Genomic DNA, 24,091 nt, shown 5'->3' on the forward strand with positions numbered 1-24,091 from the left:
CGCAGCGCCAGCCCGGCCCCGCCCCGGCCCCCGGGACCCCGGCCCAGCCCTCAGTCCGGCCCCGCCCCGCGCCCGCCCCGCCCCGCCCCGGCTGGTCCCGGCCTGGAACCTGGGTCAGGGCCTCTGGCTTCCCGCTCCCATCCTCACACCAGGTCTCCAGAAGCGTCACAGCCCTGGAACCTCGGCCCCCTGCGTTCTCGACGCCTCGTGATCCTGCCTGGGGTCGGGCCCCAGAGCCCCTGCTCCCTCCCCCATCTCAACCCTCCCTCGATTCGGCCGCTCAGCATCCCTCCTCTGGACCCTGGATCTTCACCCCTAGAGCGCCTCACATCGCCAGGGATTTGCTAGAGGTTAGACCCCACCTCCCTCCTTCATGTTATTGCATTAGGACCTCCAGCATCCACCTCCAGAAGCCTTCTCCAGCCCAAAGCCTCCAGGGTTCCAGCCTTTGAGCCCTTACCCTTCCTGTCTCTCCCCAACATCTTATCCACTCTCAGATGCTGGCCCTCTCTTTCCCCAGGATTTCTCAGTTCAATGCCTGATGTTGCGAGACCACCCCTTTGCCTTTAGTTCCCACTCCCAAGGGGATGCAGGAGCCCCTCTATCTTTGGGGAAGGAGATCGAAGTTGTAGTCCCATGTCCTTCTCCTTTCCCTTCATTCTCAACCCTGCATCCCAGCCCCAGCCCTGAGATCCTATTTCCTGTCTAGAAGCTGGGGGAAGCTAGTTTGGGGCCCAGCTTCTCTGACGAATGGGAAGATCTTTGGCGTACTGCAGAGGGGTGGTGGGTGGCGGCTAGTCAGGAGCAGATGCTCCTTTTCTGCTCCCTGCCAGCATCTCGTTGAGCAACAGCCACATGCACACACCCAGCTGTCCCCTCTGTGCCCCGGCCCAGACGCTCTTGACCTCGAGCCAAGCACTCCCCCTTCCCTTCCCCAGGGCTGCCAAGGTGTTGTTTTGGAGATGGGCCAGTCCCCTGCTGCCCAGTGTGTCTGAGCCTGGCACTTCTCCCAGACGGTGGGCATAGGTTAGCTGGCTGGCAGACAGGCTGGAGACACTGTTCCAGCCATCCCTCCTTCCTTGGAAAGTCTGGCCCAAGATTAGCTCCGACATAGCCTGGCATGAGAGACGACCACACCCCTTCCACTTGTCCAGACATTGACAGTGCCCCATTTGACAGATGCGAAACCAGGACTCACCTGCCAGAGAGCCTTCCCAGGATTTTGGGAAATGGGTGGCAGGGAAGGTGCTGCTTCCTGGTCCAGAGTAATTTCTGTGTGCAGGGTGACTCAGTGGGGCAAGTTATGGTTGCAGCCCCAGAGCCCAGTGTCTGGCTCCATGGGGAGAGGGCAGAAGGGGAGACAGAGCTCCTGCCCTCAGAGAGTCCTAGTGTCATGCCAAACATTACTTGTTGGGATGCATATTGAATGGTAGCATGAAAAATGAATAAAGAATGAATGTGGGCTCTTCACCTTATACTCTTTCTTTCTGGTACAGGTCTTAGTCTCATTCACTCATTCATCAAACATTACCCCCCAATAAAGCTTTCCGTGTCCTTTGTGATCTGGCCCTGCTTTCCTTCCTGGAGGCCACCGTTGCTCCCACTGTGTGAGCAGCCATGATGCCTGCTCTGCCCCCACTTCTGGGGTCTTTGCACGTGCCTGGAGCCCTCTCCTCCCTGTCTCTTCTCTCCTCCCCATGCACCTGGCCAATGACTTCTAGTTCTTCCCTCCTAGGCGTCGCCTCCTTCAAGAATTTGTCCCTGACCACCCAAGAATGAGCTCTGGGCTCCTTCTATGTGGCTCCACAAAGCCCTGTGTTTATCCCAACTAGGAAAGGAATGGGCTCATGTTCTTATTGATTCCCCAAGACTGGCACAGAAAGTGTGTCTGTGGAGTGAATAATAAACACTTGCACGGAGTTCCCGTCGTGGCGCAGTGGTTAATGAATCCGACTGGGAACCATGAGGTTGTGGGTTTGATCCCTGCCCTTGCTCAGTGGGTTAACGATCCGGCGTTGCCGTGAGCTGTGGTGTAGGTCGCAGACGTGGCTCGGATCCTGCGTTGCTGTGGCTCTGGCGTAGGCTGGCAGCTACAGCTCCGATTCGACCCCTAGCCTGGGAACCTCCATGTACCGCGGGAGCGGCCCAAGAAATGGCAAAAAGACAAAAAAAAAAAAAACACTTGCATACTTGAATGAGCTGTGTTCAGCGGTTCAAAGGAGCACTCATTTGAGAGCTGGGCACTTGGGAGCTCCCTAAGTCCAGGCACAGTTCGGGCTTTCCAGCCCACAGGCTGGAAGAGTCGTGGTGGACCCCTTGACCACTGGATCCCTGCTATTAGGAACTGCTGCCACCTACTGGGCAAGGCCAGTGTTGCCTCACCCATGCCCTCATTGCAGAGTGCATGTGTGTACCCAGGTTGGGATGGTGACAGTCACCATGTGTCCTCCAGAAGCTCTCAGGCTGGTGGGAGAAACACCTTGACAGTGACAAGACAATGACAGGGAAGTACAGGGGCTTTCGGGGTCTGGCGGAAGAAGGGGAGGCAGCTCGTGTAGGCTTCATGAATAGAACTGTCCCTGGGGCAGAGTTGTGGGGAGTGCGGATCAGGAAGGGGCAGCTGATCCAGGCTCCACGGATGGAGAGACTGCGTGTGTCGTTGATGCTCTCCTGTTGTTGCTTTCCTGCTGCTTTGTGGTCTGGCCCTGGCCCATTATTGTACAAAGCACTGGCCATCATATAAGGGTCACCTTTGCCATGAACCTGTCTGGGAGGCCTTCCATTAGCTCCATTGCACAGGTGAGGACGACAAGGCTCAGAGAGGGAAAGAGAAACAAGGTAGTGAGGGGTGGGTGAAGTGGTTTCTAAGCCATCCAGCCCCGCAAATCCAAGCGGTCCTGACCACAAAGCCCAGCCCTGCCCAGCCAGCAGCTCTCCTTCCCCCTTCCATCTATCCTGATCCCAGGCCACCATCAGCCTGTAACCATCTTCTAGCTCAGTCTTGAGGCCCCGGGCTCAGCCATCCTGGGGGAGCAGCGGAGGAGGGAGACATGGGCAGCAGGCAGCTGGGGAATGAGTCTCACAGCTCCGTGTGTGGTATTTGAGGTAGGGCTTTGTGATGGAATTGACTACGTGCCTGAATATATTGCCCTCCTTTTCCCAATGAGAAGATTTAAAAAAAGGAATTTGGCCCAATATTCTAATTTAAACATTGAGGGATGCAGATAAAATAAGCCACTCACTTTTGTGAAAACATTTAAAATTTAAATATTTTACATCATATATTTTTAAGAATAAACTTATTTGGAAGTAATTCTTTTCCATGCTCATGGTTTGGGGACGTTTATTGAAACCCTTCACTTGCATGTCTGCTTCTCACTGTCACGTGTCATGTATCATCCCTCGAGTCTTCTTTGAGTACCCTGGTGCAGTTTTCTCAAAAGGGTCATCTTTGCTTGTGCTTGGAATTACAGAACTTTTTGAATCTGTGAGCGATGCTGTTACTGGAAATATTACTCTGAGTCATGAGAATAGTTATTTTTCATCCAAATGGTGGGTTAATATTTGTGATCCTCCTAGGGTTAGCACAGAGTTATATAAAATAGCAATCTCCTACTCTTTTCTCATTCTCTTTTTTTTCTTTTGTCTTTTTAGGGCCACACCCACGGCAGCGTATGGAGGTTCCCAGGCTAGGGGTCCGATCAGAGGTGTAGGTCGTGCCTACACCACAGCCACAGCAACCCGGGATCCGAGCCATGGCTGCGACCTACACCACTGCTCATGGCAACACCAGATCCTTAACCCACTGAGTGAGGCCAGGGGTCGAACCTGTGTCCTTCGTGGATGCCTGTCATATTCGTTTCCGCTGCACCATTACGGAAACTCCTCATTCTCTTTCCCTTCATTCTTTTTCTCCGCACTTCTTACCATCTGGTATATGCATTTATTTGTTTACCATCTATCTCCCTTCCCTAGAACGTGAGCTCTGGAGGTTAGGGAACTTCGTCTACCTTCCTGTTTCATGTCCATCACTTGAAACATGCCTGGAGCATAGTAGGTGCTCAATAAATGTCTGTGGACTGGATGACTATAAGGTTCTTAGAAGTGTTTGACAGCCCCGTGGCAGCCAGAGCCATGCATGTGGATGGCCCTGGAGCGGGGTGGGAAGGCTGCCCTGCAGGACCCAAGCCCTGTAAGGAGAGCATCTAAGTCAGGGGCAGCCTGTGGTTTCAGGAGATTCACTATGTACACGGAGAATGAACACATTATGAAATTTATTGAAGAAAAAAAAAAATGGAGTTCCTGTTGTGGCTCAGTGGTTAACAAATCCGACTAGGAACCATGAGGTTGTGGGTTCGACTCCTAGCCTGGGAACCTCTATATGTCGCCAGAGCGGCCCAAGAAATTGCAAAAAAGACAAACAAAAAATGTATTGAAGACAACTAGGGAAAAGGGAGTAAAAAATCTGGAAAGGTAGGATGAACCTTGTGCCCCTGGACTGGAATCTTTTTTTTCTTTTTTAGGGCCGCACCCACGGTATATGGATGTTCCCAGGCTAGGAGTCAAATCAGAGCTACAGCTGCTGGCCAACGCCACAGCCATGGCCATGCAGATCCAAGCCGTGTCTGCAACCCACACCACAGCTCACGGCAACGCCAGATCCTTAAACCCACTGAGTGAGGCCAGGGACCGAACCCGAAACCTCATGGTTCCTAGTCGGATTCGTTTCTGCTGCGCCATAATGGGAAGTCCTGGATGGGCATTTAAGGTCTGAATGGAAACCCGCTTTTCAATATATGTAAACTGTATTAGTCTGGGTTTTCCAGAGAACCAGAACCAATAGGATAAACATAGAGGAAGAGATTTATTATGAGGAATTGACTCACACAATTATGGAGGCTGAGAAGCCGCACAATCTGCTGTCGGCAAGCTGGAGACTTGGAGAGCAGGGTGGTGGAGTTGCAGACTGAGACGGAAGGCTGCACTCCTGAGGACCAGGAGTGCTGACGGTGCAAATACGAGTTCGAGGGCAGGAGAAGACGGAGGCCCCAGCTCCACAGTCCGCAAGAGACGATTCCGCCTTTCCTCTGCCTTTTTGTTCTCTCCAGGCCCTCAGTGGATTGGATGAGGCCCGTGCACACAGGGACGGCCCACCTGCTTTATTCAGGCCACCTAATCAAGTGCTCATCTCTCTGGAAACACCCTCACAGACAAACCCAGAAGGAATGTTTAATCAGCTGGCTGGGGCACACCATGGCCCAGTAGAGATGGACATAAAAAATTAACCACCATACAGGTAAAGGAATAAACATAGATCTAAATGAGTGTTTGTGTGTGTATTTAAACATGTGTGGGTCTGGGAGCAGAGGTTACCCTAATTGCATTGAGCACAACCAACAGCCAGATATTGGTTTCAAAGCACTATTACTCTCCCCCCAAAAGTAAAAGGTATTCTTGCCAAAATGGCTAATTCCAGGGCAGGGGCAGGAAAAAAAACAGACGAACTTGGACTGTCTTGTTGAGCCAAAAAGAATGGTGACACACATAAAAAATGACAAGAACTCAGTAAGGGACACCCAATGACCCAATGATAGGGAGTACCCATGATGGCTCTGTGGGTTACAAACCCAACCAGTGTCCATGAGGAAGCGGGTTCGATCCCTGGTCTTGCTCAGTGGGTTAAGGATCCAACCCTGCCCTGAGCTGTGGTGTAGGTCACAGATGCGGCTCGGATCCCATGTTGCTATAGCTCTGGCATAGGCTGGCAGCTATAGCTCTGATTCGACCCCTAGCCTGGGAACTTCCATATGTTGCGGGTGCAGCCCTAAACAGCAAAAAAAAAAAAAAAAAAAAAAGCCCACCACCAGACACGGTTCCAAACGGTACCAGATACAAGAACATGGCATCATTTTTGTGGTCTTTCTGCCCACATGTGTAACAGTGGTCTCACTGTGAGGAAAGAATGGACAAACCCAAATTGAAGGACAGTCTACAAAATAAGCTCCCTATAATCTTCAAAAACGTCAAGGTCAAAAAAAATTTTTTTTCTAAGGTCAAAATTCAAAGAAAGCCTGCAAATTGTTCTAGATTGAGGGAGACCAGAGAGATGGGACAACTGGGCACAATGTTTGATACCATATTACATTTTTTTTTTTTACCCTAAAAAGATACTTTTTTTGGATATTGAAGGGCAGTGTGAAATTATGTCAAAGTAAAAAGTTAAAATAAGTGCCTGGCATTAGTGTTAGCCCTTCTGGCTGACTCCCACTGGCTCATGGGATTGCTTTCCCAACAAGCTCCTGTGGAACCCCTGTGACTGGCTGTGAGGGGCCTTTGTGCTCCCACTGTCCCCAGACTCCCTGACACCCTTTTCTGATTTTCTCTATGCTTCATTCCTGCTAGACCCGGGGGTCCCTGGATCAGGGCACAAAGCAGCCTCGGAAACACACTACTGAATTGATCTCCTCCACAAATGGGGGTGCTTGGGGTAGGGCCTGACCCCACCTCCTCACCTGGGGTTCAACCAAGAAACTGTGGAGTCTGGCTGCTGGAGAGGCACCTGGCTGAATGGAACCCATGGACGATCAGGCGTCAGGACTACAGGGAGTTTCCGGGAGGGTCCTGGAGGAAGTATTTACTGTTTAGAGCAGGGCTGACGGCCTAACCCCCAAGATGTAACCTTGCTGCAAAAGCCTCTCAACAGGGAGGCCCTCCTGCACCTCTGATGTCACCTGTGTGCTCCGTGAGCACAGGTGAGGGAGGTGTGAGACACTGAGATTCCAAGCCCCCGTCCCCTCAGAGCACGGGAGACCACCCACGCTCCAGAATCAGCATGCTGGAAATATTGGAGGACTAACGAGCAATATTGTGGGAATACTGGAGGAATAATGAGCGATACTGCGGAAATACTGGAAGAATAATGAGCAATATTGTAGGACTATTAGAGGAAATTGCTAGGGAAGATGGTTCTTCAAGATGTTAGACGGAATTTGCCAGGGACAGTTAAAACATTTTTCCTTCTGTTTCCTGCTAAGGTTATGGTTGCGTGTGTGGGTGCCATTCAAGGTCCTAAGCTGCCAGCTCTTCGGGACGGGGGACTGGAGCACCTGTCGCAGCACTAGAGCCCTTCTGGCCCTGTCAGGCCTTTCTCACCTCCTGATGTGAGTAGAGCACCCCCTTGGGGTGAGGGGCACACACGGCTGGGCAAGGAAGGAGCTGAGGAAACCGTGGCTCTGGCTGGAGGGTTCCAGGAACCAGGAGGGGAGGCAGGGGCATGGCCAGCTTGTCCAGGGCGGGGCCTGACAGGGAGTGCCCTGACGGGGAGGGCAAAGGGCCATGTCCTCCGCCTGCCCCACCCCGCTGACAGAAGTCCCAGTCACCAGGCCACTCTCAGTCTGGGGCCCTCGAGGGGTAAGTGTCCTTCTGAACCCACCTTGTCTCTTTCCTGGGGGTCGGGTGAGAACTTTCCTCCTTGGGGTCCAAACACCCTGCCCCCTCTGCTTACCCTTAGGCAGGAAAGGGCCACACCAACTATGCCCTCAGCATGGAGGGGTCCCCTGCCCACAATACCAGAGCACTGGGGCAGGTACTGAACAGCTCAGACCCTTCCCCTCCTGCCATGAGCATCAGGGCCAAGGCCAGGGCAGAAAGGGCCAGTGGGACACCTCATCCAGGCAAGCCCCAAGTCGCTGCTCCCTCCTCTGTCCCCCTACAACAGAGCCCAGAATCCCAAGTGGCTGGAGCACTGGGGGACACCCAGACAGAGCCCTCGCTGGACCAGGTCCTGCGGGAGCGGGATGAAGCCATTGCCAAGTGAGAGGCAGCCGCCTGTGGGGCTTGGGAGGGTGGCGGAGGGCTCGCCCCCCAAGGCTTGGCCCTGCCAGGAGGGGGAGGGGGGAAGGCAGGCATTCCTAGAAGGAAAGTCACACAACAGCCCACCCTGTCACAAGGCAGGGACTGTGGCCACACCTGTCCACCCCCAGGGCTCAGAAGCAGATGTGCGGGGCCTGAGCCTCAAGCTCTCTCTGCCCCCTTAGGAAGCGGGCAGTGGAGGCTGAGCTGGACACGTGCAAAGCCAAGCTGCGAGCCGTGGAGGCCCAGCTGTTGGAAGTTCTGGAGGAGAAGCTGAGACTGAGGCAGGAGGTGGAGGCCTGGGAGGTAGGGTGGGAATGCCGGCCGGGCCTGGGGGGCAGGCAGGGCTGGACGGGCAGAGGCCTGGCCCCTGAACCTGCTCTCCTGCCCCCAGGAGGACATGCAGCAGCTGGTGAGGCAGCGGGTGGAGAGTCAGCTGCAGAGAGAGTCCAGGGGCGGCCTGGGAGCCCCAGTGAACTCTGGAACTGCCAGGACCCCCTGGGTCCGACTCCCCTTGGGTCGATGGGGACACTGGCGGTGAGAGAACTCGGCCCAAGACCTTGGGAAGAGTACGTTTATTCATTAAAGTTTGAGGTCTGAACCCCTCTACATCCTCGTGCCCTCTCAGTGCCCACCTGAGTCCTTCTGTGCTGGAACAAGGAGCAGCCTGCGGGGCCTTGAAGTTTGGGGTTTCATGTCTCCTCTGGCCGGCAACTTTTAGGCCAGGAAGCTTTGGATGGCAGCCATGAAGTCTTGCGGGTTGTCGCTGTGGACCCAGTGGCCAGCATTAGGCACGGTCTGCATCTGAGCCCGAGGGAAGAGCCGCCTAATCTCAGGGTGGTGGCTGGGACTGTCCGCCGGAGAGAAGGCCGCCAAGAAGGTGTGAAAGTAGGAAGATGGGGCGAGAAGGAGAGAAGCAGAGGCCAAGTGGGGCTAGATGGAGAGCCACGGGAACCCACATGCCCAGTGGGGTTTCCGGGTTCTCAGGCACCCCTGGCCAACCCTCAGGCCCTCCCAGAGGCAGGCTCCCCAGGCTGGGGGGCCAGGTAAGTCGGGCACACCACTCCCACCACCCTGCCGGCTTACAGCACGAATTGAGAGTTTCCACCAACGAGGAAGAGGGCTGGTCCAGAGTAGGATTCTTGCCGTGGTGGGAAGTTCAAGATTTTGTCCCAGTGCTGGGACAAAGCGTCCAAGTTCACTCTCCACACGAAGTGCCCGTCCACCTCCACCAGGTTGGTAAGAAGGAACTGCCGTACGCTTATGCTCTGTGGGGGTTCAGTAGTTGTGTTGGGGGGGACTGTGAGGCGTGGGGCTGCCCCTCCTCCTTTGACAGGTCCCAGCCCACAGTGCCATTCAGGAGCGGGGGTGCATTACCTGGATGACAGAGCTGAGCTTCTCACTGGCCAGTTTCCGGGCACTGGAGAGGGATGCCTCATTCGGGAGGTCTATGGCCTTCATGGCTGCTATGTAGTTCGGAAAGTTCGAGCTGGATGTGCTCTCCACTGGGCTAATGTCCACGGCAATCAGGCGCTCCACCAGCTCTGGCTGCAGGAGAAAATGAGATGGGGACCCTAGGGCAGGCACAGTGGGTTTCAGGCATAGTTTCTTTTTTTTGTCTTTTTTTTTGGGTCTTTTTTTGCAATTTCTTGGGCTGCTCCCGCGGCATATGGAGGTTCCCAGGCTAGGGGTTGAATCGGAGCTGCAGCCACGGGCCTACGCCAGAGCCACAGCAACGCTGGATCCGAGCCGCGTCTGCCACCTCCACCACAGCTCACGGCAACACCGGATCATTAACCCACTGAGCAAGGGCAGGGACCGAACTCGCAACCTCATGGTTCCTAGTCAGATTCGTTAACCACTGCGCCACGACAGGAACTCCAGGCATAGTTTCTGAGTCCTGAACTTGGCTGTCCAAGGCTCCTTGGAGTCCTGGGTTGCCTGTTGGGTGCTCAGGGCCTGCAATGGATGAAAGAAAGACAGGGATGGCTCACCCTTTGAAGTGCCAGCAGCATGGCTGTCCTGCCTCCCATGCTGTGGCCAATGAGGACGCAGGGCACTAGGCCCAGCTGGGGCAGGAGGTCCTGCAGATCCTGGCTCATGGCCTCGTAGCTCATGTCTGGGCTGTGGGCGCTGTCGCCATGGTTTCGAGCATCCACTGTCAGCACCTGGGGAGCGGGTGAGATGGGGACAGCAATGGCATGTACATTCCGGGCATAACCTAAAGCCTGGCAGGCCTGTAGGCTGAGGGAGGTGGAGAGCCTGGGGGGAGATCCAGAAGAGGAAAAAGGGCCCAGGTGATGAGAGGACTCAGTTCTCGGACCTTGGAAGTTCAGATGAAGAACCAGGAGCCACTCTGCCAGAAGGCCCAAGGAGTGTGACCACGTCTCTGGAGGTCTGGCCTAGCTGGGTAGCAACTACAGAGAAAGCAGAATTTGCAATAGTTGGAGCACAGAAGAACGGGTTGCTGATAAGAGCTGGTAAGCCCCCTGTCATCCTTGGGGAATAAGCAGGGTCTGGCCCTCTTGGGGGTAAGGTGTTGGCACTTAGGCATGGGACGGCAGAGCCTAGCTCAAGGTGGAGCACTCAGGCATCCAAAACACGAATGAAGGAATGGATGGGTGAAAGCACAAGGGAATGTATGGGGTTCATCTATGGCCTAGGTCTGCCTGCCCTGCGGGTTCCATTCTTGGAAGGACAACCTTTTCTTTCATTTCCGCTCAGAGACCTGCCTCTCCCCGCGATGGGGACAGAGAAGCGGGCCTCTAGTCTGCCTCCTCTAGGGCGCCGCTCACCAAGGCCCGCCTCTCTCCAGGCCCCACCTCTGGAAGCTTACCCTCCTGCCAGTCTGCTGGGCTAGGGCCTTGGCGATGGAGCTGAAGTTGGTTTTGCTTCCAAAGAGCCCATGCAAAAAGACGAGGGGCGGGCGGGCTACCTCCCCGTCCAAAAGCTTGTAGGAAAGCGGCACCGGCCTGGCGGAAGGAACAAGGATGAGCGGAGGGTCTGAGCCAGCTGGGAAAGCCGCTTAGGGAGCGGCCTTGGGAGGGGGCGGGCCCAAGCAGAGGAAATGGAACCACCTGGTCCGGACTGGAGGGGGAGGGGCGAAGGAAGGCCTCCCACCCCGGCGCCCTTGACTGACCTCGGCTCTGTGCCGCCTTGGCTGCTGCTGAGTGCAACAGGCACTCTGGAGAAGCTGGGACTGGAGGGGCCGATCCCCCTATGGGGGAGCTTCCAGGCGCGGGCCCAGCGGAGCATCCCCGGGATCGGAGACCTGGCGCGAACCTCGTCTGTTCGCTGGCTCCGCCTTGCGTCTTTAGGCGGGCCCCCGCCCAGTTCCGACTGGAGCTCCACCCTCTCCCCCGCCCCCCAAGGCGGAACGCCCCTCCTTCGCCACGTTTCCTTACGTAATTCCAGAGAACTGTCGGTCTCTCCCAGCTCCGCCCCTTGCGCCAGTACGTACGCCTGCGGGCATTTTCCCCCACAGGAGAGCACCGCCCTGGCCACGTCCCGGGCGGAGCCACCCAGTACTTTGGCCCCGCCCCCACAATGCTCCGCCAGGCCCCTCCCCGTACAGAATCCTTACGGGGAATCAGGGCTTGCGGTTTGGGAGTCAGGTCCCAGGTGCTCTTGACGACCGGAGTTTGGGCGTGAACTCAAGGTGGCCGCGGGGCAGATCCTTGACTAGCATAGGAGGTCCTGCCTGGGCCCGCTGCCGGCCCCACACCTGGCTTGCTCCTTTGCCCTCACGCGCCGCCTTGGGTGGGTCCCTTATTTTCTGTGCCGCTGGCGGGCGCGGGCGAGAGGCGCCAGGAGTGGCTCCCGTCGTCGAGGCGCCAGCTAGGAGGCGCCGTGCTTCACAGCCAGGGGCTCAGGCAGGCCAGACAGAGCACCTCTTACCAATCCTGACTCTAGGAAAGAGCTAGGAGGGACTCTAGAGGTGATCTCCAACCTCACACCCCCGCCTGCCCCGCCCTTTACAGATGGGGAAGTGGAGGCAAATGACTTTTACGAGAGGCAGAACTGGAACCTCTGGACTTCGAGTCAAAGTGGGAGGCCAGGTGTTCGTACTAGAGAGGACATTTGCCGCACTGAGCCGAAATGGTTCAGATACGCTCACCCCCGCCCACCGTTTACCAGTAGAGAAATAAACACGCCTCCCACCCCATTAGCACGTCTGCTGGCTGGTCACCTCCTTTTGGAACTCTGACGGGCTGCCATTTTCTTTTTTTTCTTTTTTTTTTTATATATATAAAATGATTTTTTTTTTTCATTATAGCTGGTTTACAGTGGTTGTTCTTTTTGCTTTTGAGGGCCACACCCGGGGCATATGGAAGTTCCCAGGCTATGGGTGGAATTGGAGCTGCAGCTGCCGGCCACAGCCACAGCCATAGCATTGCTGGATCCGAGCTGCGTCTGCGGCCTAGATACCACTGCTCATGGCAACCTGAGACCCTTAACCCACTGAGAGAGGCCAGGGATGGAACCGGCATCCTCTTGGATCCTAGTCGTGTTCGTTAGCCGCTGAGCCACGATGGGAACGCCCCTGGTTGCCATTTTCTCTCCTCAGTCTGGGGATGGGGTAGCAGTGGTGACATTGCCTTCTACCTAGGCTGGTTCCCACCACAGTCCAGCCTTCGGCAGTTGCAGGAGTAGCTGCTCTTTCTACAGCATTCTTCTGCTCAGAAACCATCAGGGACTTCCCATCTGTAAAGCTGAGAGTTGAAACTTCACAGCACCCCAGGCTTGCTCCTGTCTGATCTTACCTGTCTGTCCACCCATGCTCCCCATTCTCTCGCTAGCTCACCAGGCACCCTGATTACTATGCTGAACACCTTGCTTTAGGGCTTTACACCCAGCACTGCCCCTTGCTGGGATGCTGTGTCCACCTTCCAGAGAGCTAGTTACCCAAGTCCTCCACATCTTTTAAGGCCCAGGATAACTGCTACCACTTTCCTTAAGCCTTCCCAGATTCCCCCAGTTGAAACTAATCTCTCCCACCCCTTGTTCTCAAAACATATGTTAGAGTCTATTGTATAATATTACAGAACTGGCTTTTTTTTTTTTTTTTTTTGGTCTTTTTAGGGCCACACCCGCGGCATATGGAGGTTCCCAGGCTAGGGGTCCAATCGGAGCTACAGCTGCCAGCCTACTCCACAGCCAGAGCCACGCAGAATCTGAGCTGCGTCTGTGATCTACACCACAGCTCACAGCAATGCTAACCCACTGAGTGAGGCCATAAATCGAACCCGCAACCTCATGGTTCCTAGTCGGATTCGTTTCCGCTTCGCCATGACAGGAACTCCAGAACTGGCTTTCTATGTGTCCACCATAGTCTGGGGGCTCCTGGAGGACCTGGGTCATGTTTAGCTCATCTGGTGCAAAGGGCAATAGTCATTTTACTGAAAGACAATGGAGAGATTCGGGCACGAGCTGAGGCCTAGGTATAGATTCAGCTGGTGGCTGGACCAGTGTCCCTTCCAGGAGATGGCATCTAGGTTAGCCAGGGTCACACTGCCTTCTCCCCCACCTCCTTAGGACAGGCCTGATGGAGTCAGTACAGCACCCTGACTCCATGACCTAATAAATGCCTTCCCTAATGAAGTGGCCTCGTCTTGAGCCAGCCTGGTGATGGGCAGGTGTTTTGTTCTAATCTGAGGAGGGTTTTGAGGTCACTGGAGACTAAACACACCAAGTGGTGTGATCATTTACTGCCAGCATACTCATTACAGGAATGATGAGAACATCTGAGCCCTAGATGGGGACTGGTCCAAGGTTTGGGAGGGGTCTTTGGAGGAGATCGAGCAGGATGTTTTGCTAGAATCCATGGATGGAGGGGAAAGGGGTTGATGTCGTGTTGGTGATTCAGAAGAATAGCATTTCAAAGGTGGTTTCAAGTGGGCCCCCATCCCACCCCAGCCTACTATCTGAGAAACCTGAACCTGGCCCACAGCCCTTGACCATCTGTGCCCAGCCAGAGCCCTAGGTCTAGGGGCAGGAGCAGCCCTGAAACATTTCTGAGTCCTGAGCTCCAGCTATGTCACGTGGCTGGTTAGGGCCTGGCCAGCTGGTAAGCAGAAAAACCAGTTGGCTTGAGGTTTCAACTTCAACACTCCAGAAAAATCGGTCGGGCCAGGAGAGAGGTTGTTGCTACCTGGGAAGGACTGTGGTGATGGGGTGCTGGGGAGGGGTCAACCTGAGGGCCACCCACCCCTCCCAGTTTGTCAGGAATGAGCCAGTGGACTTGCTATTGGTTGGTGACGGTCTTCCTCTTGGGGGGTTGTCAAGTCCCTGAGATGCTATATGTGGGTGGAGAAGCTGCCACAGAATAAGACCACTCTACCTCAGGGATCCAGTCTCCACTTCCACAGCCCTGTTCCCAGCAGTGCAACCTCCCCGTGGAGTGGGAGTGTGGGAGCATCCTCATTTAACTTCTGAAAAAATGGGGCCACGGGAAGTGAAATCACCCAGCTCCCAACACGCAGCCCGAGCACAGCCAGCCTGAAGTCCTTCCTGGGCTTCCTGTGTTACTCCTAGGCCAGTGCTCTGGATGTGTCATCACCGCTGATGTGGCTGGGGACCAAGAGCCGAAGAGGTGCGGCCTCTGGCGGCAGGGATACTGCACCCTGGTGGTGGTGGCGTTGAATGGGTTAAGGCAGGGAGGCGGCGGGTGTCCCTCAACCGCACCTGGCTCAGTATCGGTCACGTGGTCAGGGTTTCACCTGCCCCGCTGAGCAGGGACAATCAGGCTGCTTGTTCCTCGATTGGTCACCATGGTGACAGGAGTGCGCCTGGGGAGGTCACCAGGGCAAATTCCTGCCCGCCGGCCGGGTGGGGCAGGGGTATCAGTCAAGCTGGGGTCGCCAGGGCTCCTGGAAGCCCCCTTGAGGTTTGCTGTGGGGGCTGTCCCCAGGTGGTCCCCTGGGACTCCTGTCCAGCCTCCTCCCATGCCACCACCCCCCCCCCCCGCCCCCCTGCCTCCAACCCAGCCTCTCTCTTCGATTTTGAAGCTGAGTGTATTAAACTGCCCAGACTTTCTTCTGCGTTATCTTGTTTAATCCTCACAGCAGCCTGTTCTGCGCCCGAATCCCCTGGGCCTCCCCCAGACTCAGGGAGCACGTTGAGGACATGTGCTCCTTCCTTCCTTCCTCCTGCAGATGTTCTTGGAAACTCATACCTTTCTAGACATGGGCACCTTTCTCCAGACAGCAGGTGAACAAAACCACAAGCTAATGAGCCACACGACAGTGGACAATGTGGCGTATTTATTTTCTTCCGAGCAGGATGGGGAGGCTCCTGGGGACCCTGTGCAGGAGAAAGAGCCTGCACGTGATGCTCTGGTGTCAGGAACACCTCTGGGCCCCCTTTCTGCCACCTCCAGGCCTTACCTGTACCTCCTTCCACCAAGCTTCCCACCAGGCCCAGAGATGTTCCATCTCCTTCTTTCCTGCTTTCATCCTCTCTCTCCTCTGCTCCAGAACCCCCCTCCCCAGAGGCCTTGCTAACTCTGGTCAACCTTTTCCCCCACCTCCAGACTCCCATGCGCAGTAACAGCCTCATCACACGCACAGATTCTTGAACTGGGTGGGGTGAGGACACCTCCTCTTTTGGGATGGAGGCAGTCTGTGTTTTGAAACCCAGCAACCTCCACTCCCTCCACTCCCTTTGAGAAACAGCAGCCTGCAAGATACACGCCAGCCTCCCCTGCCAGCGTTTTGGTGGCTTCATTTACTGAGCACTAATTGCCAGGTGCTGGGGATGTAAGTGTGCCCCCGACCAACGCACAGACGTGACAGTTTAGTGGGGAAGATACAGACGTTTATGTAATCACATGCTCAGTACCTACGTACAAGAAAGTGAGAGCATAAAACCGAGGCTTCCGACTGGCCCTGCAGAAGGGATGCTTGAGTGGAGATCTAAAGGACGAGTAGGAGTCGGCAAGGTGAAGGGGTTATAGTGGAGGAGGGTGTTCCAGAAGTGGGGACACTACGTGCAAGGGTGAAGCCATCCCACTTGTCAAGGCAGGATCAGGAGTCATTCCTGGTGCCTCTCACCCCCCCACCCCCCCCACGCCGCCGCCATCTAGTCCCTCACCTAGTTCTGTGGATGTTTATTTCCCAAATAGCTCTGATCTCCGTCCACTTCTGTCCATCTCCGCAGCCCCATCTCTCCCCTCCATCGCCGCCTTCTCACTAGACTAGTCCTCTTGGCCCCTTCGGTTATTTCCCTACATAGCAGCCTGATCTCTTCCAGAGATCTAATCTATGGCTGTACAGCAGAAATGGGCACAACATTGTCAATCAACTATACTTTAATAATAATAAAAAATACTCAAAGCTCTAACACATTTCTTTGTTAATCTAGTTTGTTGCTCTCTCCATTTTCCCATTTTTCTGTGCTCTGGGTTTGTGTTCACTGTTCCTGGGGTGGCGTGTGGCAGCCCAGAGTAGAAAAGCTGGTTTATGTGTTTCAAAAGCTGAAGCCCAGAGGGGAAGAGGATGGCTCAGGAGAGATAAGTGTCTTGGCCAGGAATGGGGGGCGGGAGGATGTCTGCCACTTACTTCTTGGCAGGGTCCCCAGAAAGGAATGGCTCCTGGGTTTGCTTGCAAAATCATTCCCAGCTCTGCGCCTCAAGCAGGCACCGTGCAAAACATAGGACCAAAGGGGCCGCGGAAACAGGATGATGATGTCTCAGCAGCGATCACTGTTGCCTGAGGGCTGGATACCGTCCAACCTCACCCTCCCCTCAGCCTCCTCCCTCACCTCCCCCAGGAAATTTGGCTCTGCTGAATATCCCAACCTCAAGAGGACTGAAGTTCAACCTGTTTCCAACTGCCTCAGCAGAATGGAACATCATGGCAATAGTGTTATTGCCTGGCTCCGTTTATGGACTGGCGTTCCTAATTGCCACAGTGCTATACACAGCGGACTTTCTTCATAAATCAACTATCCAACAATTCATTAGGCAAATATTTACTGAGCACTTGCGGATGCCAAGTATGAATTTTAGAGCCAGAGATATGGCAATTATATGGCCTTCTTCCTTAAGAACAGAAAAAGCCACCCCCCACCCCCAGAACTTCTACTCTCAAGTGGGGAAGACAGGCCATCAACAAATAAACAAGCAAATAAATGTGTAAATACAAATCGTGACAAGTTCAGTGGGCAGGATGCTGTGTTTGGTAATAAGTGGGGTGGGAGATATTAAATAGGGTGATAAGAAAAGGCCTCAGGTAAGGTGAAATTTATAGGATAAGAAGGAGGCGGGGGTCATATAAACACCAGGGGGAAAATGTTTTGGGCAGAGGGAATAGCATGTGCAAAGGCCCTGAGGTACCCAGGATGTTCCCCCACACTTTTTTTTTTTTGTCTTTTCTAGGGCCGCACCATGGCATATGGAGGTTCCCAGGCTAGGGATCTAATTAGAGCTGTAGCCGCCAGCCTACGCCAGAGCCACAGCAACACAGGATCTGAGCCGCATCTGCAACCTACACCACAGCTCACGGCAACGACGGATCTTAACCTGCTGAGCGAGGCCAGGGACCGAACCCGCAACCTCATGGTTCCTAGTCGGATTCGTTAACCACTGAGCCACTACGGGAACTCCCCCCCCCCCACCTTTCAAAAAAGTTTTTTGTCTGTGCCCACATCATACAGAACTTCCCCAGCCAGGGATCGAACCCATGCCACAGCAGTGACAACACTAGATCCTTAACCCATGGAGCCACCAGGGAACTCCTTTGTTAGAGGAACAAAGAAGAAGGCAGAGGAAACTGGAGCCAGAAAATAAGGTGAGAAAGGCATATAGGTGGTGGGCTGGGGTTGGTCCCTATAGGAGTCTGGTAAGGGGTTTGGTCTTTATTAAAGAGAAATGAGAGACAGTAAGGGTTTAAGCTTTACATTTTAAGAGGACTACTTGGCTGCACAGGAGAGGGTGGGGAGGGCCAGATTAAAGGCGAAGTGCAGGAGAGGAAGGAAAATCAGCCAGGAAGCTGTTATAGTTGTCCAGCTGAGACAAGATGGTAACTTTTCATTTTTATTTTTTATTTATTTATTTTGTCTTTTTTTAGGGCCACACCTGGGGCATATGGAGGTTCCCAGGCTAGGGATCGAATCGGAGTTACAACTGCTGGCCTAAGCCACAGCCACAGCAACACAGGATCTGAGCCGTGTTTGTGACTTACACAACAGCTCTCGGATCCTTAACCCACTGAGCAAGGCCAGGGATTGAACTCATGTCCTCATGGATGCTAGTTGGGTTCGTTAACCACTGAGCCACAACGGGAACTCCAAGATGGTAACTTTTGACTGGGAGGTATCTGTGGAGATAGAGGTAGATGGTAGATGGATTTGAGATATGTTTTGAGTTAGAATCAGTAGGATTGGATGAAGAAATAGATGGATACAGAGGAAGAGGATGGTGAGGAAAAGGAAGAACTCAAGGACAACTCCCAAGTTGCTGGACTGAGCACAAGGGTGGGCATTTGTGCCATTTACAGAGATGGGGAAGGCTAGAGAGGAATTTTTTTTTCCCTCTAAGGGTACTAGTGATAGGGAGAAACTAGAGTTCCACTGGAGGCATGTTAAGTTTGAGATGCCCCTGAGATAGCATAATAGTTAACATTTATTGGAGTTCCCGTCGTGGCGCAGTGGTTAACGAATCCGACTAGGAACCATGAGGTTGCGGGTTCGGTCCCTGCCCTTGCTCAGTGGGTTAACGATCCGGCGTTGCCGTGAGCTGTGGTGTAGGTTGCAGACATGGCTCGGATCCCGCGTTGCTGTGGCTCTGGCGTAGGCCGGCGGCTACAGCTCCGATTCAACCCCTAGCCTGGGAACCTCCATATGCCGCGGGAGCGGCCCAAGAAATAGCAACAGCAACAACAACAACAACTACAACAACAAAAGACAAAAAGACAAAAACAAAAAAACAAAACAAAAAAACCCACATTTATTTAGTGTTTCTCACATGCCAAGTACTGTTCCAAGTGCTTTATCTCCATTAACTCATTTACACCTCATAGTGATTGTGAGAGGGTGCATGTATTATTTAATCCCTCCTTTAATTGCTGAGAGAATTGAGCCACGGAGAGGTTAGTTAATTGCTCGTGATCACACAGCTTGGAAGCTGCAGGGCCGGGACCCAGTCCCAAGGGGATTGGGCTCCAGTGGCCGTGCTGTTAACCACTGCCCTCACTGTCTTCGTGGTGTATGAGGAGGCAGCTGGATGGCTGAGTGGGGAGCTGGGCGGAGAGGTCTGGAGCTGGAGAATGTTAAAGCCGGGGGGGCAGGGAGAGACCCTCAAAGTGGGTAATGGTACCTTGGAGGGAGAGAAGAGGGCCTAAGACAGGACCTTTGGAGGATGGCGGGAGGGGAGGTGGAGGCCGTGTGCACAGAGGGACGAGGAAGGCCCGGGGAGGGTGGTGTCTCAAAGGGAAGGACGAGCAGGAGCTCTGAGGGGGAGCGAGCAATCATCTCCGTCAGAAGCTGCTGAGGGGGGTTCCTGAGGGGAGTTCCCGCTCTGGCACAATGGCTTCGACTGCAGTGGCTCCGTTGCTGCGGAGGTGCGGGTTCGACCCCTGGCCAGGCGCAAGGGGTTAAAGGATCAGGAGCTGCTGCAGCTGTGGCCTCAGGAGCACCTGTGGCTCAGATTCAACCCTTGGCCTGGAAAATTCTGGTGCGGCCAAAAAAAAAAAAAGAATAAAGGAAAAAAAAAATGTTGCTGAGAGTGTGAGTAAGCTCCTGAGAGAAAACTGACCGTTGGCCATGGCAACCTGGAGGCCACTGGGACCTTGCCAGGAGCAGCGTGGAGTGGCGAAGGAGAGGGGGCAGGAGCAGATGGGAGTGGCTCATGGGCATGTGGGTGGGGAAGCGAAATTAAAGGGGGAGTGAGATAACTCTTGAGATGAGCAGAGCAATGGGGTGGCATCTGTTTGGACATGTGAAGTCAAGGAAACATTTTTTTTTTTATATGAAACATTTTTTTTTAAAGATGAGATGCTCAACCATGTTTATATGTTGATGTGAAGGACTCAGTAGAGAGCGGGTGGTGTTTGATAACGCAAGAGAAAGAAGGTAGTTCTGAGGGAGATTTTTCTCTGCCAATACAGGTTTACCTTTTTGATTTTTATCTTTAATTTTAAACACTTAAACATTTTTATTTATTTTTATTATTTATTTATTTAATTAGTTTATAGGGTCTGCCTTTATTTATCTATTTTTTTTGTCTTTTGTCTTTTTAGGGCCGCACTCGCGGCATGTGGAGGTTCCCAGGCTAGGGGTCTAATTGGAGCTATCGCTGCCAGCCTACACCACAGCCACAGCAATGCAGGATCTGAGCTGCATCTGCGACCTACATCACAGTTCACAGCAACGCTAGATCCTTAACCCACTGATCAAGGCCAGGGATCGAACCCCCAACCACATGATTCCTAGTTGGATTTGTTTCTGCTGTGCCACGACGGGAACTCCTGCTTTATCTTAAAATAAATCTCAGATATCATACTATTTCTTCTGTAACTATTTCAATATGTCTCTCTAAAAGCTAATGTCTTTTAAACATAAACCACCATGTCATTTACATAATTTAAAAGGTAATCATTCCTTAGTTCCCTAATATTATCAATTACCCATTCAATGTCCACTTTCCTAATTGTCTCACAAATGCCACAATTAAGATCCACAACTGAGATTGGTTGATATGTCTTTTGTTTCTTCTTTTTTTGACCTATAGTCTCTGCCTCTCACTTTCTTCCCTTGAATTTTGTTGTTGTTGAAGAACCCATTTATTTGTCCGATAAAGTTCTCTACACCTTAATTGTGCTAACTGTATTCTGTGTAAATGTGTTCCTCTCTCTTTTGCATGTCCTGTAAGTTGATGTTGGATCTAGAAAACCGAACGGATGCAGGTTTTATTTATTTCTTATTTTTATTTTTGCTTTTCTGCAACTACTCCACAAGAGACGTTGCACTTGATTCACGGCAGCCAAATTGTACTGATTAGAACAACTTTGGTTGGAAACCCCAAGTCGAACCAGCTTAACCAATAAGAAAAGCCGCATCTCCCACAACCAGAGAGCTGGAGTAACCTGAGGGCCCCAGGGAGGAGACAGTTACTGAACAGAAAAAGTTTCCTGGGCTCCAGGTTCCTCTTCTCCAGGTTGATGTTTTCATTGTTAGCCGCATCCTAGGGCTTGCTCTCTTTAGAATTCACGTTGGCAATAGAATTCTAGATGTCACCTCCTGACAGGAGAACCTCCAGGGGATGACAAGATACTTGCTTTCTTAGGTGTGGAAGCCTAGCCCTGCCGCCTAGCAACAGTCCTTCCGCCTGTCTCATTGGCTGCAATTGTCACGTGGCCATTCTGAACCAATCACCATGGAGGGAAAGAGACTAACCCTCATGATTGGCTCAGTCTAATCAGCAATAATCACCGGAGCTGGAGGTAGAGTCTGTTGCAGTTACCTATAGCTGCATAAAATGAATATTGCACGTTCCTGCTTAGTGAATATTTCTGAACGAAAATGTTACCTAGAAGTGGAATTGCTGGATCTAAGACTATTTTTATACTTATAAGGTCCTTTATTTTATACAGAAGTGATCAAATTGTCCTAAAAAAAATTGATTGTTGTATGAATATACACTTCACCAACGGCGGAAAGGGAAAACAAGAGTCAGAGGAGTGCAGTGGTTAAAAACTGGGCTCTAGCAGGCACCATGTCTGGCTTCAAAGCCCAGCACCTGGAATTCCCGCTGTGGCGCCGCAGAAATGAATCCAACTAGTGACCACAAGGTTGCAGGTTCAATCCCTGGCGTCGCTGAGTGGGTTGGGGATCTGGTGTTGCCGTGAGCTGTGGTGAGAGTCGCAGATGCGGCTCGAATCTCCTGTTGCTGTGGCTGTGGCGTAGGCCAGCAGCCACAGCTCCAATTTGACCCCTAGCATGGGAACCTCTATGTGCCACAGGTATGGCCCTAAAAAAAAAAAAAAAAAAATGGCCCAGCGCCTCTAAGTAACATCCCTATGAATTTTGGGCAACTAGTATAACTTCTCTGTGCCTCAGTTTTCCTATCTCTCTATGGGGAGGCAGTGGAGCAAGGTGGAGAGTGCAGGCAGAAACTGAGAGGCGAGCCTGGCTCTGGCCTTGTAGGGGCTCTTAAAGCATGCCATGGGGTCTGAGTGGACTCTTAAGAGCCATGTGGGCTTAGGGGATTGGAAGGATTTAACAGGAGAGTGACATGTCCAGATTCAGGACCGTGTCACTTGGCTATACCAAATGGAAAGGGACAGAACAGGATTGAAGGTGTGGAGAGGGAAGCTGGAGGCCTGAGACCTTCTTGAGGCTGTTACAGAGAGATGGCGGTAGCCTCGTGGGAGTCATGGCCATGCAGGTGTTTCAGAGAGGCACTAGAGGCATCTAGAAATAATGACAAGGTCGACAGGTAATTGACAGGCTGATAACTGACAGGAGGTGGCAGGGCTTGGAGCCCAGCCTCATCAGTTTGTGAGCCTTGGTGGCCTCACTGTGTGATGTCTACCTTGCAGGGTTCTGATAGGAATTAAATAGAGCAGGGACAATATCACTGCTCTTACAGTGGAGAGCCAGAGGTGGCTGGTGACTTGCCCAAGGTCCCTCAGGGAGCACAAGGGCCAATGCCCTTGCTCTCTTTACCTGCTCCGCAGAGCATACTTTTCTTGGCAAGGATGACCTTAAGTGGAGCCCTGGCAGGGGAGGGAGAAGGAAGGTACTGTCTGTTCCTTCAGGCCTGCTGCAGACCTTGAGAGAGCCACAATAAATGCTGTGTTTGTTTGATAAAGCACTTGGCTTTTGGTCTCGGTAGGAGGAAGAGCAAGAGCTAGAACAGGTGTGGCAAGGCCAGAGCAGCTGGCCTGCAGCACAACAGTGGGAGGTGGGGTGGAACAGAGCCCCAGGGCCTGGCAGGGGGGCTCCAGGGGCTGTGAATTTTGAAGAAATCCAGGGACTTCCTCACGACCCAGCTCTCTCCCTCCAGCTACATCCCCAGAAGGCTTCCTGGCTGAATACACCAAACTCTTAGTGATACCAATTCATGTTAATTGAGGTTCCGCTGTGTGTCTAGCATCCTGCCAGGTGCTTTTCACACACGTTGACAAGGCTTTATTCCACAAATGGGTGCTGACCTGCAGTGGGTGTTGCAGAGAAGCTCAGGACAGAGCCCCGGACCTGGGGAGGGGACGTCTCACAAGAAACTGTACAATAGCAAAGTATGTACTGTGATGCGGGGAGATTAGACTGCATGGGAATCGAGAGGATGGCTCAGCTCATCCTCCACACAGCCCATTGCTCCTGTCATACCCATTTTGTAGATGAGAAAACTAGGGCTCAGAGAGTGAATGGCTCTGCTTACCAGGTCAGTTTGGTTCTAATTTTCTTCTGCTGGGGACGATAAGGATAAAGATGAGGATGGAACAGGTAAGTTGGAGGGGGTCTCGTGAGTCATTTGGTCCAATTTCCATGTTGAAATGATGGGGAAACTGAGACCCAGAAGGGATTTGCTTAGAGCCATGTGGGAAAAGGAGTAGCTCTAGAAACCAGCTGACTCCCAGTCCAGGGTGTTTCTTCACCTCAAATGCCTTTCTCTTCTCTAGTGGTCTGAAGATTTCCTGGGACCCCTCAGGTGGGACCCTCCTCGGTTTGTGATCAGTATGCTGCCAACTCCACCCCCTCTGTTTAGATTCTTAGCTTTGGAAAGAATAAGAAGCGGTTGAATTCGGACAGATCCTGAAGTTAGGCCAGAATGTGTGTGCGTGTCGGGTGGGAGGGTGTGGGATGGGGCAGGATACCTCATTACCGGCCAGGGGAGACCAGGCTGGGGGGTCAGGGGCGGGGCTGAGGCTCTAGAGCCCCTCCCACCCCACCCGAGGATCTGATGGGGTCTGTCTGCCTTCTCTGCCACATTCCTCTGGCTTGGGGGTGCTGGGGAAGGGCCTGAGGCTGCAGCTCTGGCACAGCGTGGCTGGGAGGCGTTGCGTCCAGGCTGCCTTCTTGAAGCCAGCCATAAGGGAATGATCTTGCTCCTGCCCTCAGGGCCCTCTGGGACAAAGAAGCTACCCAGTGTCCCTTCATGCTGGCATGGCCCAACCTGACTCCCTGCTTCCCCTGGCCAGAGACTGTGGGGGCAGCTGCAATCCCTTGGCCCTCTGCCTACACCCCCAACCCCATCCCAGACAGGCCAGGAGAACATTTCTCGGTTCCCTCCTCCTCGACA

General features: G+C 53.2%; 2 protein-coding genes across 3 annotated transcripts; one reads left to right on the plus strand and one right to left on the minus strand.

The window, feature by feature from the left end:
* The first annotated feature begins 94 nt into the window (after positions 1 to 94).
* On the plus strand, positions 95 to 8,420 carry LOC125127196 (BICD family-like cargo adapter 1). 2 transcript variants are annotated; one of them, XR_007134886.1, is made up of 6 exons: positions 95 to 350; positions 5,109 to 5,296; positions 7,035 to 7,160; positions 7,718 to 7,812; positions 8,037 to 8,157; positions 8,246 to 8,420. XR_007134886.1 is itself a non-coding variant. In XM_047779870.1 (5 exons), the coding sequence occupies exons 3-5, from the start codon at positions 7,544 to 7,546 to the stop codon at positions 8,390 to 8,392; spliced, it is 537 nt and encodes a 178-aa protein (XP_047635826.1). In that variant the 5' UTR covers positions 95 to 350; positions 5,109 to 5,296; positions 7,035 to 7,543; the 3' UTR covers positions 8,393 to 8,420. The 2 variants fall into 2 exon arrangements, 1 of the variants encoding a protein (XP_047635826.1); XM_047779870.1 differs by having other exon boundaries at positions 7,035 to 7,812.
* On the minus strand, positions 8,412 to 11,186 carry ABHD11 (abhydrolase domain containing 11). Its single transcript, XM_047779869.1, has 6 exons — positions 10,991 to 11,186; positions 10,688 to 10,823; positions 9,846 to 10,019; positions 9,229 to 9,399; positions 8,938 to 9,119; positions 8,412 to 8,701 (listed from the first exon to the last, which is right to left on the minus strand). Exons 1-6 carry the CDS (start codon positions 11,104 to 11,106, stop codon positions 8,569 to 8,571), a joined length of 912 nt encoding a protein of 303 aa, XP_047635825.1. The 5' UTR covers positions 11,107 to 11,186; the 3' UTR covers positions 8,412 to 8,568.
* Positions 11,187 to 24,091: the final 12,905 nt, after the last annotated feature.

Source organism: Phacochoerus africanus, chromosome 5 (assembly GCF_016906955.1).
Source record: "Phacochoerus africanus isolate WHEZ1 chromosome 5, ROS_Pafr_v1, whole genome shotgun sequence".
NCBI classification, from domain to species: domain Eukaryota; kingdom Metazoa; phylum Chordata; class Mammalia; order Artiodactyla; family Suidae; genus Phacochoerus; species Phacochoerus africanus.